The 17873-nt window shown below is 42.6% G+C and overlaps 1 protein-coding gene across 1 annotated transcript; it reads right to left on the bottom strand.

Annotated features, from left to right (window-relative positions):
• Positions 1-11820: 11820 nt before the first annotated feature.
• On the bottom strand, positions 11821-17263 carry LOC133756828 (SLA class II histocompatibility antigen, DQ haplotype D alpha chain-like). Its single transcript, XM_062187424.1, has 5 exons — positions 17116-17263; positions 13394-13642; positions 12701-12982; positions 12283-12457; positions 11821-12115 (listed from the first exon to the last, which is right to left on the bottom strand). Exons 1-4 carry the CDS (start codon positions 17195-17197, stop codon positions 12303-12305), a joined length of 768 nt encoding a protein of 255 aa, XP_062043408.1. The 5' UTR covers positions 17198-17263; the 3' UTR covers positions 11821-12115; positions 12283-12302.
• Between the last annotated feature and the right edge of the window lie 610 nt (positions 17264-17873).

Below are 17873 nucleotides of genomic sequence, written 5' to 3'. Positions count from 1 at the left end.
CATGACACATCAATAGAAAATGCACAGCATAACTACCTAAGAGAGGCAATGCTAAGAGCTACTATCAGACCTTCAGCATACAGCAACCCTGTTTCCCAGATTGTACTAAGCCTATCACGAAAAGCTGTGAACAGCAACATCAGACACAAAAGGGCCATTCTTGGGTTGTCCTTACCCAAGAGAAAGATGGAGGCAAGTTAACACAAATTTTTAAAAGATATACTAAAATGAAAATCTCTAAGAGAAAATGTCTTCCTTAGGACATGACAGGGTAATATATGGGCTAGAACAGAACCGTATGTAAGCTGTGACTTCTGTGGACGTTTGCCTGAATTCTCACCTGGGAGTGGAACAATGGGGCTAAGGTCATTGGGGGATGTTTGGTTTTGGTGGTATATGTGGCAGTGTCTCTGGGGCTGGAGGAAGGGGAGAGTGGTGTGGAGATGAGAAAGCAAATAAAATAGAATGGACAAAAACCGGAATGATCAAGATTAATGGGGTTCTAACTGGATCCACTTTGCCACAGTTCCCCCAGGCCCTCAACAATTAAACATTTGAGACTTCAGGAATGCACCACACAAAATCAAACAAAATACCATACAAAATTCATTTGTTAAATGTCACCCCTCCCTCTCCCTCTGCCTCCAGCATACTCCCTCAAGTAGTACAGGCAGGAAAGACCTAACTATTGGGAGGAATCCCTAACACTTTTCCAGGGTAGAATTCTGGCTAGTCCAAAAAGGGTCCTTTTTCTTAAAGGGTTTTGCATCTCATTAAGTTTTCTTAGGATCATTATTTTGTATTCCTTTTTGCAGACATTTTATAGCTTTCCTTCAAATCAAGATGTGTTTCTGGAGAACTATTTGTTCTTTGGGAGGTGTTATGCTTCCTTGCTTCTTCATGTGTCCCGTGTTCCTACATTAACATCTCAAATCTAGTGTAATAGTTCCTTCTTTTTTATAATGTACATTTCATGGAAAAAGACCCTTTTTTAGATGGAATGCATGAATCACTTAGATTGTTACTTTGGCCTTGGTTCTAGGTGAATTCAAAGTGTTGTAACCTCTGAATGAATTCTTCAGATGCAATCAGTGTCAGCAGCACATATGGATGCCACCTTGTCTAATCTGCAGCAGTTCAGGGAAGTAGTGGCATGGCTTCAAAATGGATGTGGGCTTCCTAAAGGGGTCTTCAGTACCCAGAGGGTTGGATATTAATCACACTAGGGTTTGTGGTGGCTATATCCCCATTCCTGTGTTGTGGGACACAGAGAGGGCTATCCACTTGTCCTTCCAGGTAAGCTTGAGTGATTTTGGGTCTTGTGGTGCCCATGGCTATGGCTGTGGGTCTGTGTGATATGGATAGAAGCCTCCCCAAGTTCTGCTGGATGCTTAGGCTCATAGCACCAAAAGCTCTAGTTCCAGGACTGGGGACTGGGAAAGGGATCTTGCCATAGTCCTACGGGATGTGTACAGATAGTGCTGGGTATTGTGCACTGGCAGGTGAGGATCTTGAGTGATAGAATGCAGAAAATTCTTCCCTATATCCTGCATGATGGGGATTCTGTAACTCGAAGGTATACAGCACTAGCAATAACAGTTCTGAAGCTGCAGGATGCTGTGGGGTTTCTTGCCCAGATCTCACAGAGTGAGAACCAATTATGCTGGGGGTTATGGTCCAGCAGCTCCAGTCTGAAGCAGAGGACTGGAAATCAGGCTCTCCAAATATCATATATTAGTGCAAGTTACTCTAGGGTTTATAGTATCATCAGGGACATTACCAGAACTGTGGAGCACAGAGGGAACTGCCCCAGGTTCACACAAGGCACGCAAAGGTGAAACTGGGTCTTGCATGTTGGCCACCAAGAACTATGTGCTTAGAGATGCAGAAGGACTTAGGTTTGGTCCTCTTGGACTTTTATGGACTGCTGTTGGTGCTGAGCCCCAGGAAGCCAAGGGGTAACTACCCTAGGTTGCATAGAGTCAATGAATATAACTTTGTAAATTCCCAGAAATACCACAGCTAAAGGATGCCGGGGACCTTCTTTGCCCTGAAAAGCACCTTGGCGCTGGCTGTGGGGCATCTGTTAGTGACTAGGCTGCTTGCAGTCCCTTCTTGGACCTGACACTTTGTGTGCAGAGGGAGGCAATGTGGACTTCTGTTTTGGAACAAAGGAGTTGCTTGGAATCAAGTCAGCATTCTAGACTTTCAACTCTAGAAATTCCGTGAGGATACTGACATTATCCTGTAGTTGCAGCCACAAATCTGTAGCAATGGAAGGAGCCCTGGAATTTTTTTGTGCTCCATTTCTCAGCAAGGTGGTGGCTTCTCAGCAGGGTGCTGGTTTAGGAGCTGTGTTGTTCTTTGTGTCTTTCTCTTTGTGTCTTTCCAAGCTGTTTGCAGTTCACTTCTTTTTTTTTTAAAGATTTATTTTATTTATTTGAAAGTCAGAGTTACATACACAGAGAGGAGAGGCAGAGAGAGAGAGAGAAAGAGAGAGAGAGAGAGAGAGAGAGAGAGCGAGAGAGGTCTTCCATCTGATGGTTCACTCCCCAATTGGCTGCAATGGCCAGAGCTGTGCCAATCCGAAGCCAGGAGCCAGGAGCTTCCTCCTGGTCTCCCATGTGGGTGCAGAGGCCCAAGCACTTGGGCCATCCTCCACTGCTTTCCCAGGCCACAGCAGAGAGCTGGATTGGAAAAGGAGCAGCTGGGACTAGAACTGGTGCCCATATAGGATGCCGGCACTTCAGGCCAGGGCATTAACCTGCTGAGCCACAGTGCCGGCCCCTGCAGTTCACTTCTTTACTCAAGTTTTCCCTTAGTCTCCTGGAAACACAATCCTTCCTTTGTGGTTCTGATACTATTCTGTGGCGGAAGGCAAATGAAGCTCCATCTTCATCTGATATGACTTTTAAATTTCTTTTTTCCCAGTAACTTTTTCCTCTATTTATTTGTTGAAGAAACAGAATTTTTTATCTTGTAGAATTTTCCCTTATTCTGGATTTTGTTGCTTAAATCCCTGTGATGACATTTGAAATGAAATTTGTGACTTGGGCTCCAGAAAATAACATCACTAATTTTTTTTAGAAAAGTTTTATTTTATTTTTAATTGACAAATAATTATTTGGTATATTTATGGGGTACAGTAATATTTATATACATTGTGGGGTGATCAGATCAAGATAATCAGCCACCACTTCAACTATTAATCATTTTCTGTGATGGGAACACATAAAATACTCTTACTATTTTTAAATATATAATACACTAACTTCAGTCACCTTTCTATGAAACAGGACACTAGGACATATTTTTCTTATCTAACTGTAACTTTGTACTCATTGGCCAATGAGTGTCTCCTCCTTCCATTTCCACCCTTGTACTGCAAACCTCTGATATCCACCATTCTGCTCTCTACTATGTTTTGGCATTTTTTAGATTGCACATATGATTGAGATCATGCAATATTTTTCTTTCTGTGCCTGGCTTATTTCACCAAGCAAAATGTTCACTAGGTTTGTCCTTGTTGCAATTTCTTGTTTATAATGGATATGATTTTTTAAACATTCACTCATCCATTGATGAACAGCTAGATTGTTTCAGATCTTGAATATTGTGGATAATGCTGCAGTGGCTATGGAAATGCAGATGTACTTTCATTGTCCAATTTCCAATTCCTCTGGGGTATATGCCCTATAGTGTTATTGCTGGATTGTATGGTAATTCTATTTATGGTTTTTTGATGAATCTCCATACTGTTTTCAGTAATGGCTGTATTCTAAAATGATACAAATTAGAGGGACACAGTGGACCTACATGGAGGGCATGAACAAGCACAAATCAGGACCCCAGCAGCTGAGAGTTTCCACGCCAGCTTTGGAGAGTGAGGTGACACCAGACTGCAGCAGCCCAAGCCACTGGTGATAAAGCTGCAGGAAAAGCCTGGAGGGAAACCAGCCCAGTGGGGGATAGTGTACCTGCCAAACTAGAGGCAAAAAGGGGGGCATATTTCTCTCTCCCTTATCAACCTGCAGTGGCATCCTGTAATAAACCGATAGAGAGCAGGTGCCATTTTGGACATGCATAACAGCTGTTCTAGCTCCTGTCTACACACAGCAACCAGCTGAGTGGAGACTCCTGAGTCTGGCGGGGAGAACTGACAGGGATGAGTGCTTGTGCCTTGGGAGGTTTGTGTGCCAGGACTTTGAAAACACTGAGACAGGGTGGGCACACTCAGGTGTGGCTGGCACTTTGGGCAGTCACTGTACGAGGCTCCACACATTCAGGGCTCCCTGGTTCCCTGGTGAGGGACATTGCTGGGGAATCTGCCTACACTGAGGACTGCACAGATCCTGTGTGTGGTCCTTGTGGAAGTACAGATGAATATTATACCCACTGTGGCTAGTGCCCAGGCACTGGTCTACTTTGAGGAGGGGAACTGCGCTGAGTCTATGCCAGCAGAGCAGAACAATTTTCTCTCTGATAAAAATTAAAAAAAAAAAATAGAGAAGATTTACCATGCCCAACCTGGGTTCACCTTAACATTCCCTTCACCCTGGAGCACTGAACACAGCTCCCTGGCCACACCCACCACATGCCTATAGGTATTCACTGAAGGCAGACACTCTACTAATCCACACACATAGTCCAAAGACAAAAGCTGCCTGAAAAAACAAACAAAACAAAACAAACAAACAAACAAACCAAAGAAACCAAGGAGTATCTCCACAAATGCCAAATAATAAATGGACCAATTGAAAAAACAAGAATAAAGAACACAACATGATGCCCACAAAAGAACACAACACTTCAATACTAGATTGGGGAAGATAAAGAGAAATGTCAGAAATGGAATCAAAAAAATTGGTTGTAGGATTAGTTATAAGTAATCAGAAGCAAATGCACAAACTAATGAAATCTGTATATTATAGGAAAGAAAATTTCTCCCACAAAATTGAGATCTTAAAGAAAAAGCAAAATGAAATCTTGGAAATGAAGAATGCAATAGAACAAATAAAAAATACAGTGGAAAGCCTTAACAACAGAATACAGAAACATGGTCATCAATATGAAAGAAGGTAAAGGAAGAAAATCTCCCAGCAAAAGTACAAAGGAAATCCAATGTACAAAATTGGAATATTTTTGGAAAAATGGCAGGGCAAAGTCACTACTTATCAATCATCACATTGAATGTAAATGGCCTCAACTCTCCAATTAAAAGACACAGACCAGCCTAATGGATTAAAAAACAAAACACATCTATTTGCTGCCTACAAGAAACACAGCACATCAACAAAGATGCACACAGACTGAAAGTGAAAGGATGGAAAAAGGTATTCCATGCTAACAGAAACCAAAAAAGAGCCAGTATAGCCATCCTAATATCAGACAAAATCAACACAAAAACTGTTAAAAGAGACAAAGAAGGGCACTATGTAATGATTAAGGGATCAATTCAACAGGAAGATGTCACTACTATAAATGTATATACACCTAATTACAGGGCACCTGGCTATTTAAAAGAAATGTTAAGAGACCTAAAGGGAGCATGGAAAGCCAAGATAACATGGAAAAGAAAAAAGAAGAAGACCTAAATGAAAGATCTCTGTGAGTGAGATCCCAGTGGAGAGAACGGGGCCATCAAAGAAGGAGGTACCTTTCTCTGAAGGGAGGAGAGAACTTCCACTTTGACTATGACCCTATCGGAATAAGATCAAAGTCAGCGAACTCTAAAGGCTTCCATAGCCCTGGCAACTCATGACTAGAGCCTAGGGAGATTACTGACGCCATGAACAGGAGTGTCAAATTGTTAAGTCAGCAACAGAAGTCACTGTGTATTTACATCCCATGTGGGATCTGTCCTTAACGTGTTGTCTAATGTGCAGTGATGCTATAACTAGTACTGAAACAGTATTTTTACACTTTGTGTTTCTGCGTGGGTACAAACTGATGAGATCTTTACTAATTATATACTGAATCGATCTTCTGTATATAAAGATAATTGGAAATGAAAAAAAAAACAAACCCTGGTGTTAAATTGGAAATGGCATAGAAAGTTAACTAATTTTTTTTAAAAAAATATTATGTAGGATCTCTGTCTTTAATGTGCTGGACACTCTTATTTAATGCTATAACTAGTACTCCAATGGTATTTTTTTTCACTTTGTGTTGCTATATGGGGGCAAACTGTTGAAATCGTTACCTAATATATACTAAACTGATCTTCTGTATATAAAGAGAATTGAAAATGAATCATGATGTGATTGGAAGGGGAGAGGGAGCGGGAAAGGGGAGGGTTGTGGGTGGGAGGGAAGTTTTGGGAGGGGGAAGCCATTGTAACCCATAAGCTGTACTTTGGAAATTTATATTCATTAAATAAAAGTTTAATAAAAAAAAGAGATCTAAAGGGAGACATAGACTCCAATACAATAGTAATGGGGGGACTTCGTATAGTTCAACACATTAAAGACAGAGATACCACATGGGGAGTAAGTTCACAGTGACTCCTATTGTTGATTTAACAGTTGACACTCTTATTTATGATGTCAGTAATCACCCAAGGCTCTTGTCATGACCTGCCAAGGCTATGGAAGCCTCTTGAGTTCACAAACTCCAACCTTATTTAGACAAGGCCATAATCAAAGTGGAAGTTCTCTCCTCCCTCCAGAGAAAGGTACCTCCTTCTTTGATGGCCCATTCTTTCCACTGGAATCTCACTCACAGAGATCTTTCATTTAGGTCATTTTTTTTTTTTGCCACAGTGTCTTGGCTTTCCATGCCTGAGAAACTCTCCTGTGCTTTTTAGCCAGATCTGAATGCCTTAAGGGATGATTCTGAGGCCAGAGTGCTGTTTAGGGCATTTGGCATTCTATGAGTCTGCTGTGTATTTTGCTTCCCATGTTGGATCGTTCTCTCCTTTTTAATTCTATCAGTTATTATTAGCAGACACTGGTCTTGTTTTTGTGATCCCTTTGACACTTAATCCTATCTTTATGATCAATTATGAACTTAAACTGATCACTTTTACTAGTAAGATGGCATTGGTACCTGCCAACTTATTGGAATTTGGAGTCCCATGGCACATTTCTAGCTCTTCCATTAGGAGTAAGTCCAATTGAGCATGTGCCGAACTGTACATCTCCTCCCTCTCTTATTCCCACTCTTATTTTTTATTTGACAGGTAGAGTTACAGACAGTGAGAGGGAGAGACAGAGAGAAATGTCTTTCTTCTGTTGATTCACTCCCCATATGGCCACGAGCGCCGGAGCTGCGCTGTTCTGAAGCCAGGAGCCAGGTGTTTCTTCCTTGTCTCCCATGCGGGTGCAGGGACCTAAGCATCTTCTGCTGCTTTCCCAGGTCATTGCAGAGAGCTGGATTGGAAGAGGGGCAGCCAGGACTAGAAACGGTGCCCATATGTCATGCCAGAGACGTAGGTGGAGGATTAACCTACTGTGCCATGGAGCCAGCCCCTCCAGTCTTATTTTTAACAGGGATCAATTTTCAGTTAAATTTAAACACCTAGGAATAACTGTGTGTCAATTAAAGGGCTCAATCAATGGTATTAAGTAGAAAAAGAAAATACTAAAAAGAATAAAATTGTAAGCTGTTCCTTGACAGTCAGGACAAGGGCTGATCAAGTCATTCTTTCTCCTAGTGTCAGTTTCACTCCTAGAGGTTTCCTTTTAGGTGCTCATTTAGTTGTCACAGATCAGGGAGAACATATGATATTTGTCCATTTGGGTCTGGCATATTTCACTCAGCATGATGTTTTCCAGATTCCTCCATTTTGTTGCAAATGACCAGATATCATTTTTTACTGCTATATAGTATTCTATAGAGTATATACCCCATAATTTCTTTATCCAGCCTTCTGTTGATGGGTATCTAGGTTGATTCCATGACTTTGCTATTGTGAATTGAGCTGCAATAAAAATTGAGGTGCAGACAGCTCTTTTATTTGCCAATTTAATTTCCTTTGGGTAAATTCCAAGGAGTGGGATGGCTGGGTCATGTGGTAGGGTCATATTCAGGTTTCTGAGGAATTATCAGTTTGCATTTCCACCAACAGTGGACAGGACACAGAATTGGCACAGTTATGATGAAGGTGTCCTCTGGAAGCCCAGGCCCCAAGGAGTGTGGCACAGCTTTATTGTGTGATCTAGAACCAATGGGGCACAGTTGTAACTCAGGTTCTAATGGATGAAATAACACATAGTAGTGGTTTGTGATTATGGAAAGGTGGGACATGGCAGTAGCCTAGGATTCATGAGGCTGGGTGAAAAAGCAACAAGGATCCAAGAACGGTAAAGTGCCATTGTGGCTTGGGACCCAGCAGTCAGGGAGCAGCACAATAATGTTTCCACTCAAAGAGAAAGTGTTCCTCATCAGCTTGGGACAAATCCAGTTCTAGGTAGGTGGGACACTGTGGCATAACTGAGCCAAGGCTCTGATTCTCTGGGACTTGCATCTCTGCATCTGCTGAGCCCCCCAAAATGTGACCACATGGGTCAGTACAGCTTCTGGATTTCAGGAGGGGGGTGCTACCTCAGCTATGGAACTGAGAGGTACAACTGATGCAGTATGTAAGAGACTTGGAGTCCTTTAGAGGTAGAGTGCTGCTTCATTCTTGGTACCAGGAGTGGGAAGGCAATTGCTCCAGTGTATCAGAGGCTTGAGGCCCCTGGGGGATAGGGTGCTGGCTCATGGTGCTAGGGAGAGGAACTACTCTGGTGTGTAGGTGGCCTGAAGTCCCTGGGGGTGAAGGGCCATGTATGCTCTGGGGGCTGTGATGTGACAGCTCTGATAGTCAAGGTTCCAGGTGCCTGGGGGGCAGGGCACCACTTCAGTAGTGCTCTAGGGGAAGATGAGCCAGTGACTGGAATGGAGGGCTGGAGTGGCTGAGTGGTAGCTTGGCCCCTGGGGAAATGATTTAGCAGCAGTTCTGCTTGAGCATGGCGCCCTACTGAGCACACATGGTACAAGCACTGCAAAGTCTCAGGGATGGATAAATGCCTCACCCCTAGAGCAGGACACGTTCCAGCAGTAGCTCTGAATCTCAGGCAGTGCAGAGCAGTACCAGCATGTATAGGATGGGGCACAATGTCTGTTGCTTCTCTGGGGCAGCTCAGTGATTGGACTCTGGAGAGCTCCCCCAGCAGGGCTCAGAGCTTGTGAGGACTACAGAAGTCTCCAGTAATGAAGGTCATGGGGGTCTGTGGTGGTGATAGCAACTGCTGGGGTCCTCTTGCTTACTTTATTCCTGCAGGTAGAAGTGCTTCCTTGTTCTGAGCTGATTCTGAGTGGGGGAATGAGGTAGCAGGTGCAAGCAGGCATTTCTTTCCCTTCTCTGTGTAGCCTTCCTGGGTTTCTGTATCTGTGGGGTTTCTGTTGCTGCTTCACTATTCTCCAGTATTTCAGTTATTTTGCATAATATATCATTGCTTATTCATCATTTCTGTTTTTTTTTTTTTAGGGGGAGAGGGAGTGCTATGAGCTTCTAGAGAGTCTCTTCCCATGACATTACTATTTTTTTTTCAAGATTTATTTATGTTTAGGTTGAAGGTTTTGACTAAATATTGGGAGTATTCAAACCTTACCAATAACTCTGCAAAGACAGTATTATCATTTCTACTTTGTGAGTGAAGAAAATAAGACACAAGGATATTAGAAAACTCCCCAAGTGTTATAAAGCTTAAAATAATGACTTTAAATGCTGAGTCCTGGATTTGGATTTAGGTTTCTTCTTATAAAACTGTATTATGTCATGGCTGGCGCTGTGAAATGGTGGCTGAAGCCGCTACCTGTGGTGCCAGCATCCCATATGGGTGCCAGTTCGAGTCTGGCTGCTCCACTTCCTATCCAGCTCTCTGCTATGTCCAGGGAAAGCAGTGGAAGATGGTCCAAGCCCTTGGGCTCCTGCACCCGCATGGGAGACCTGGAAAGAAGCTCTTGGCTCCTGGCTTTGGATCGACGCAGCTCCGGCTGTTGCAGTCAGTTGGGGAGTGAACCCATGGATGGAAGACCTTTCTCTCTCTCTCTCTCTCTCCCTCTCCCTCTCCCTCTCCTTCTCTTTCTGTGTAACTCTGACTTTCAAGTAAAATAAATAAATCTTAAACAAACTGTATTATGTCTATTATGCTGCAGTGTTTTGTCTTTTTTTACCAATTGTATTTTAAGTTTACTGATGTAGATAGCATGCACAGGAGAGCACAGCCCCATGGATTTATAGTATTTCTATAATACCATTCTAGATGAAATATGCCTGAAATAATGTCAAGAGGCAAAATAACTCCAAGTCAGGTTACATACAACTGTGAGATCTTGAACAAATCCAGGAGAACCAGAGAATCCCTTATGTTGATTCATTTCTTCCACAGTGTTTCCACTAGGAAATAAAGAAATTGCCAGAGGACCAGCACTCACAGCTGCTGTTACATTTTCTCACCTATGTTGTCCTGCCCAGGATTTCTCTCTTGTAAACTCACACTCTCTTAGGCCAAGTAGACTAAGGGATAGGGGTATAGGGGATAGGGGACTTGAGATATTGTATTTTACTTCTCCCCAGGGCACACAGGATTGGACATGGAATTCCATGAGTGTAATTTAGGATTAACTGCTTAGGAGCTTCTGTGGCAATACCCACTCTACTGTCTCTGACATCCATGGTAGCAAAGGGTAGTCTATGTGATTGTCTAGCAGGACTCCATCTAGGAAGTGAAGCAAAGTTTTCCAGCTAGGCCTCTTCAACTAGAGACCTTAAATATGTTTATAATTCCTATCTTCATTCCTTTTCCCATTGTCATTAACCATAAGTAAGGGCAATGTCTTTGGTCCTTCCCAAACACTCACATCCTTGTCTTATTCTGTTGCTCTTCTGACTTACTATTTTCCTGCCTAGAAAACTCTTACACCCCCAAAAGGAGGGGGACATTCTACTATCACTATGCATTTTTCACAAATCTAAAGTTTTGACAACAAATTTTGACTTTGGTATGAATATTTTGATTTTTGGTTCTTTTGAAATTAAAAATTCCATTTTTTCTAAATTATTTCTTTGTAATAACTTTTGAAAACTGTATTAATATGAGTATAAAAATACTTAAGCTTTCACATTTGTGCTATCAGACATCTACACCATGAAGGGAGGGTATGTATTACCTTCACTGATGCTTGAATTGTATGGCCATAGCAATGGAAAATTGTACAAACCAAAGGAGGAGAGAAATGTTAACTTCTGTTAAGCCCTACAAATATTATCAGATTATGTTTGATTATTTTTGTGCTACTGAGCATGGAACATTATCTGAGAAATGAGATCAAATGATTCTGAACTATAAGGGTCTCCTGTTGTGGACTGAAGCGAAATTGTTTACCCAAAACTCATACCAATGTTTAAACTCTGAAGTTTTATATTAAAGTTGATGGATTAAGGGAAGAGATGGATATAATTATGGTGTCTTAGAAGTGGGTTTGTTAGAAGGTCTTTGGATCATTGAGGGCACGCAGTCCTTGGGAACTGATTTTGAGATAGGGTTGCTTGTTTGAGTTCGAGTTTCACCTGGCTATTTTCTTTCCTGATTACCAGATGGTCCACCTTCAACTTCCACATCCTCCAATGGCAGCCTCCATCAAATGCCAGGCTATGGGGCCACCTGATCCTGAACTGTGACTTTCAAACTGCAAGTTGAAATAAAGCCTTTTCTCTTCTAAGGAGCTCCTTTCAGTTATTTTAGTTAAAATGATGAAAGTGTACAATACGTATTGTTTGCCATAGTCTTAATAAGACTTGTGATGAAAATCAGGAAAAAAAACTCAATGAAAAACTTCATAAGGAGATATTTATTTCCAAGAAGATACTGGGTCATGGCCACTGAGGGATTATGTGGCTGGATGTAATACTCCAGGGATTTCATGTTCAATAACAATTGAGGAAATAAAATTGAGGAGAAAATTCCAAGCACATGTGAACTCCAGGTGGATGTAGCATCTTAAGTCCCACAGAAGGGTTGAGCAGAGGAGTGATTACAGTAGACAAGGAATATGATGAATCAGGCCAGAAAATAGTGATAGGTCATCTAGCACATGCACTTTCTTCTCTTGGAGATGGGCAACATTCCTGCAGTGAGAAAGACATGAGATCCATGGGTCTGAGGGGCTCATGTGCCATCAGCATGCCATTTCACAACTATCCTACAACTTTACAACCACATTAATGTCTACACCTTTCTCCAACTTTTATTGTTCCTCTCTGTGGCTTCAGCTCTAACAAGTCTGAATCCTTACCGTCACTACCAGGGTGTGATTCACAAGGGTCCTTGCTGTTGGGAGGCACCACCTGTGCGCAGTCCTTGGATGATGAAGATGGTGCCTACTATGATGCCCACGAGGCCCACAGTCAACCCCAGGGCACAGACCACAGTCTCTGTCAGCTCTGACATGGGGGCTGGGATCTTGGGTTCTGTGAAAGTGAAATTGCAGATGTCAGAATAGAGTATGGGCTTGTGTGTGCATATATGTGTAATAGGGTAGGAGGATTCTGTAAAGACTTGGGGCACCAGGCTTAGGAATGATAGGGAAATTTATCATTTCAAATCCTTAATAAAGCATGTAAAACAAATTTGGGAGCATGAGAGGGGCTAAAAGGTGGGATCTTGTGGACTTGACAGACAAGAAGGCACCAATAAATGAAACTCATACATACCCCAGTGTCTCAGAAGTGGCTTCTCCAGGCCCCAGTGCTCCACTCTGCAGTCATAAATATCATCAGCAGAAGGGAGGAAGGTGAGGTAGCCGATTTTGAGGAAGGCGTGATCACTCTTGGAGAGGAAGCTGGTCTCAGAAACACCTTCTGTGACCGAGTGCCCATTGATCAACCACGAGATGTTGATCACAGGAGGAAAGATGTTGTCCACAAGACAGATGAGGGTGTTGGGCTGCCCCAGCCTCACAGGGGCCTTGGAGAACACTGTCACCTCAGGAACTTCTGTGGTGAGGAAACAGCACTGGTGTGAGTTGGTGGTAGCTCTGTCCTGGGCTTCTGCACTGCACCAGGAGGAGCCCTCCCACCAGAACTTCCCCACCTGCTAGTTTAAGAGCTCTTAGAAAACATTGTAATCTGCATATGCTTTAGCAATGAGCACTTCTATGGGTGTGCTTAATAAGGTTCAAGAAATGGGTACTTCTTGAAAGATTCAAGGAATGTGTTATGGGAGTAAGGACCCTGGTATTACATGGGAATATGTGACTTGTGAGATGGGAGATGAGATTTCAGGAATTTCTGTGAGATTTTGGGACTCCTTGGAAAGGAGATAGTTTTATAGATTAGTGAGTGGGTACCTATCCCTAAGGAAGAGTGGAGAGAAATCTGGTATGGAGGCAGGATGATGGCACCTACCATTAACAGCAGCAGTATAGTTGGAGCGTTTCATCAGGATGTCCAAGTTGTATTTTGCTGTAGCTATCTCTCTCAGTCCACCTTGTGGATCAAAACTCCTAAATTTGCGAAACACAGGTAGACTCCAGACAGTCTCCTTCTTATCCAGGTCCACATAGAACTCCTCATCTCCATCAAATTCATGAGTGTACTGGCCAGAGGGACCATAATATTGGTAGAGGTTTATGCCATAGGCACCAACATGGTCAGCTGATGAGTGAAAGTGACAAGCAGGAAGATGAAACACAAAAGGAAAAAAACTTATTAAACAAAGTGACAAAAGAAACTTACTTCCAAATGCTGTGGGTTTCATCCTTGGCAAAGACTCTGGACAAAATTCCCAATGCCTGCTTCAGCCTCCCCCTGCATTGGTAGCTGCCCAGTCAGAATGCAGTCTGCCTTTCCCACCATCACGTGTGCTCCACGAGAGCAGAATGTCACGTCTTCTTTACTGCTATTCTAACTCAGTGTCTGGCATATTATAAGCTTGTGATAAATATTGTATTGGATGGAAGGAGAAATGAATGAATGATCGCAATATTTAGCTTCTCAGAAATTCAGTTTGCTTCCTTCTGTTTCCTAACTTTCATCAGTTAAGAACACATTGACTTCGGCTCCTCTTCCCAGAACCAGCTCAGAGCTGGTCATTTTCAATACTGACATCCTTTCCTTTTTTTATAACCAAGGGAAAGCACAGGAATTTATTATTTTAAAAGTTTTACATAACTATTATAAAACTATATATAAGAGAGTATTAATGCTCCTAGGTCTCTGTTCTGCTAATTGTAGTGATCCTTAGGGGAGACTATCTGCTTTCTCTGAAATAAAAAATGGAAACCTCATTCAGTTTTAGATTTCTGTCATTAATCACCCCATTTTTTCTCTCCCTTTCCTGACTCAGCCTTTATTCTCAGTTGAAGGCTCAGTAAGTTGAGGCTCTTCTCCTCCGGTGGACAGTGTGTATTTCTGGGGATGCCAAAGCAGAATGGCAACTGATGCAGTCTGTCTCTTCCTAAACACACCTAACTGGACATTTTTATCAAGACATCTGTGAATGCTTTTTTCTTTTTCTTTTTTTTGACAGGCAGAGTGGACAGTGAGAGAGAGAGAGACAGAGAGAAAGGTCTTCCTTTTCTGTTGGTTCACCCCTCAATGGCCGCTGCAGCCGGTGCACCGTGCTGATCTGAAGCCAGGAGCCAGGTGCTTCCTGGTCTCCCATGCAGGTGCAGGAGCCCAAGCACTTGGGCCATCCTCCATTGCACTCCTGGGCCACAGCAGAGAGCTGGACTGGAAGAGGAGCAACTGGGACAGAATCTGGCGCCCCAACCGGGACTAGAACCCAGGGTGCAGGCGCCGTAGGTGGAGGATTAGCCTATTGAGCCGCGGCGCCGGCAACATCTTTGAATGTTTAATGTTTAATATTTCCTTGTGTCTTCATTTACGAATAGCAACAAGTTGCAGACAAAGCAGGGAGTAAGGAGAACACCAACCAGGCATAGTCTCTCCCATCACAAATCACTGGCTAGCTGTTGAGTCAGCAAGTAAAGGAGCAGACATGACATGGTGTGGTGAGTTCCGTGGTAAGGTTATTGACAGCTGTATAGCTTAACAACCTCCACAAGAATCTGCCAGTCAAACCAAACCCAGGATCTGTTTCAATATTGTTCTTTTAGAACTTTCTGTATATATGTATTCCATCCTCCATCCTGGAGGTTTTTTTTTTTTTTTTTTTTTTTTTTTGGTTTAGTCACCAAACTTCTTAGCTAAGTCCTCTCAGTAACTTGTCTATGACCATATTATGGCCTCCAACTCTTTCATTTCAGTGCCTTGCTCTCCAAAGTTATTGGTCCTCTTACTCACTCTGCTTTACCCAGCAGGATCACCTTTGTTGGTCACTTAACAGACCACCCAACAAAGCCTTCATATACATACCACAAATTGTGACTCCCTTTTCTAGCATGAACATAGGCAATCATTTTTTTCACGTGGAACTTGTCCTAGGCTGCTGAGCATTGCTGGAGGACATCACACTCCTGGGCCCAGCTCTGCTTTCTTGCACTACATTCTGTTTCCAGCAGTAGTGTGCGCAACCACTAGGGGGCAGACAGCACAACTTTCCATCTTTTAGTCCCTAAAACTTAGTTCATTGTGCACTCAAAAATGTATGTTGAATGACAGTTCCTATTGAGGATCACAGAGATTAGGGATAAGGCTGGTGGGCACAGGGGTAGCAGCTTCTTCGTATGAAAGTCAGGGTCAGTGATGACCATGGTTGCAGTAAGTCTTGTGAAGTCCATGCACTGTTGCTTTCATGAACCTACTTCTCCAAAAAATATCGAAAATCATGTTTTATGATTATACTAATGTAAAGATACTTACAATAAGGTTAAATTAAAATTTAAAACATTTTCTGAGAGAGATGCTGTAACTTCATTTTTCTTCTAATATTAAAGAGTTAAACGTTTTCATGTAGCCCTACAAGGATCATGGGCCCTCAGAACTGTACCCACTGTTTCAAATGGATAACTTGAATCTGACCAGGATATTCCAGTGTGATATTGAAGACAGGAAATGCAGAACAAAGAAGCCAAATACTCTGGGAGAACGTCCACTATCAGACACAGTAAGAATGGGAGTAGCCCTGGTTAATAAGCTTGCTAAAGATGAGAGTAACATCCATTTCATTTTCCCATTTAAGTATTTGATTTTCAACTTTCATTTTTTTAAAAATCCATGTCTCTAAAATGGCAGGGAATCAGGGATGGATCCTGAAAGGAAAGGCAAAGCATGGCATGGAGAAAGGGTGGAAAGAGATGGACAACAATGGCAGGGAGACCCAAAGGAGCAAATCATTAATAATTGTAAACTTGCCCATTTTCCTTTCATAGGACTTTACTAGATGGGCTGAAAAACAGGCTATTTGTATTAATGACTTTAAAATAAAAAATTTGATTTACCAAAATTTTAATCCTAAATTTCTCAATTTTAACAGAAAAGTGAATATATTCCTTTCTTTGCTAAAGAAAAATATGATGATATATCTGTGATAGGAATAAGTAAAAATCAGTAAGTGTTGGCACTGTTGTGTTTCCACTACTTATAAAGCATATTTACATACCCATCTTACCCACATCAGTTAACTGAGTTTAAGAGAACCATGTGGTAAAATCACAACTAAAGCTGGACTGTCTCCTGGAAAGCTAGCTTAGTCCCCACTGGTGCCAGTTCTCGGCACTGTGTCCAAATCTAAGCTCAAGAAAAAGACATCTTTATTGGATGTGGGTATAGTATACATAATTCATGCAGCTATTTAACTTAAAATATATTACAGGAGACATAAAAAGTTTCAAACATTGGTCAGAGAAATTTAGGAATAATATTCCTACATATTTAATAATGAAATGTGGTCCACTGTGGAAATGACCCTGGCCTTTGAGGTAGTCACAATCGAGTGTCACAGAGACTTCCAGGCCACGTTCCCTGGCTCTGTCATAAATGGAAGAATATCCTTCGGGAACTCTCAACAGCACAGGTAGCAAATAAACTGAGTTGGGACTTTAGTTTCCCAAAGGAGCAACAGCTGTAATTTTTAAACCTCTTACTACTGAGAAGGCCCATAGGAAATCTTAGCCAATTTCTATCTTTTTTCAGCTCCCGGGGACAACCATCAGCCATGCACTCACCCACAATGTCTTCGGCTCTACACCGGCTCATCATGGTGGTCAGGGCAAGGGCCCCTAGGATCAGTGCTTTGTTGGGAATCATCCTCTTCTCAAGGTGGTCCCAGCAGCTGCTGCTCTGAGGTGCACAGAAATCGAGGGCTGAGCCAACTAATCTAAAGAGGACCAAACCAAACCCCTTCAGGTCAGCATTTGGCCAATCAGAAAAATCCCCTATGATGACACCTCAGTTGCCAGCTGCAGAGCCTGTTTCAAGAGGCCCAGAGGCAAAAAAGGGAAATCCCCTGCTTCTGATGCCGCTTCTAGAGTGCACGGAGAGAATTCTCCATGAGTGGAGGGAGGACGCTGAATCAGAGCTTTCTCTCGTGTGTGTGTGTGTGTGTGTGTGTGTGTCTGCGAGTAGCATGGGGGTGGGGACTATGGGTGGCCTCATGGATTCATGAGATCTTCAATAATAGTTGTCAGGATATTTTGAGTTACAGTTCCCAGAAATTCTTCCCTGAGTTCATTCCCCTCTGTGGCAGTCCTCACCCCCTCCCCTTTCTCTCCTTCTGAATGTGGGTTAGCTGTGTTTCTTTGTGTTCCTATATCGCATTCAGAGTTCTCTAGATCTTAAGTTGACTCTCCTACCCAGGCGATCTATGCCTGCAGCAGCCTTTTCTGCTGGTGTAAACCCAGTTGGCCAAGATCTTCTCAAGTTCTCAAAAGCTTCACTTGTTTTCTGTCAGGGCAGCAAAAGGGGTAATAATGCCATGAGATGC

The sequence above is a fragment of the Lepus europaeus genome, chromosome 3, assembly GCF_033115175.1.
Source record: "Lepus europaeus isolate LE1 chromosome 3, mLepTim1.pri, whole genome shotgun sequence".
In the NCBI taxonomy this organism is placed as follows: Eukaryota; Metazoa; Chordata; class Mammalia; order Lagomorpha; family Leporidae; genus Lepus; species Lepus europaeus.
This window is presented reverse-complemented; position numbering and strand designations above follow the sequence as displayed.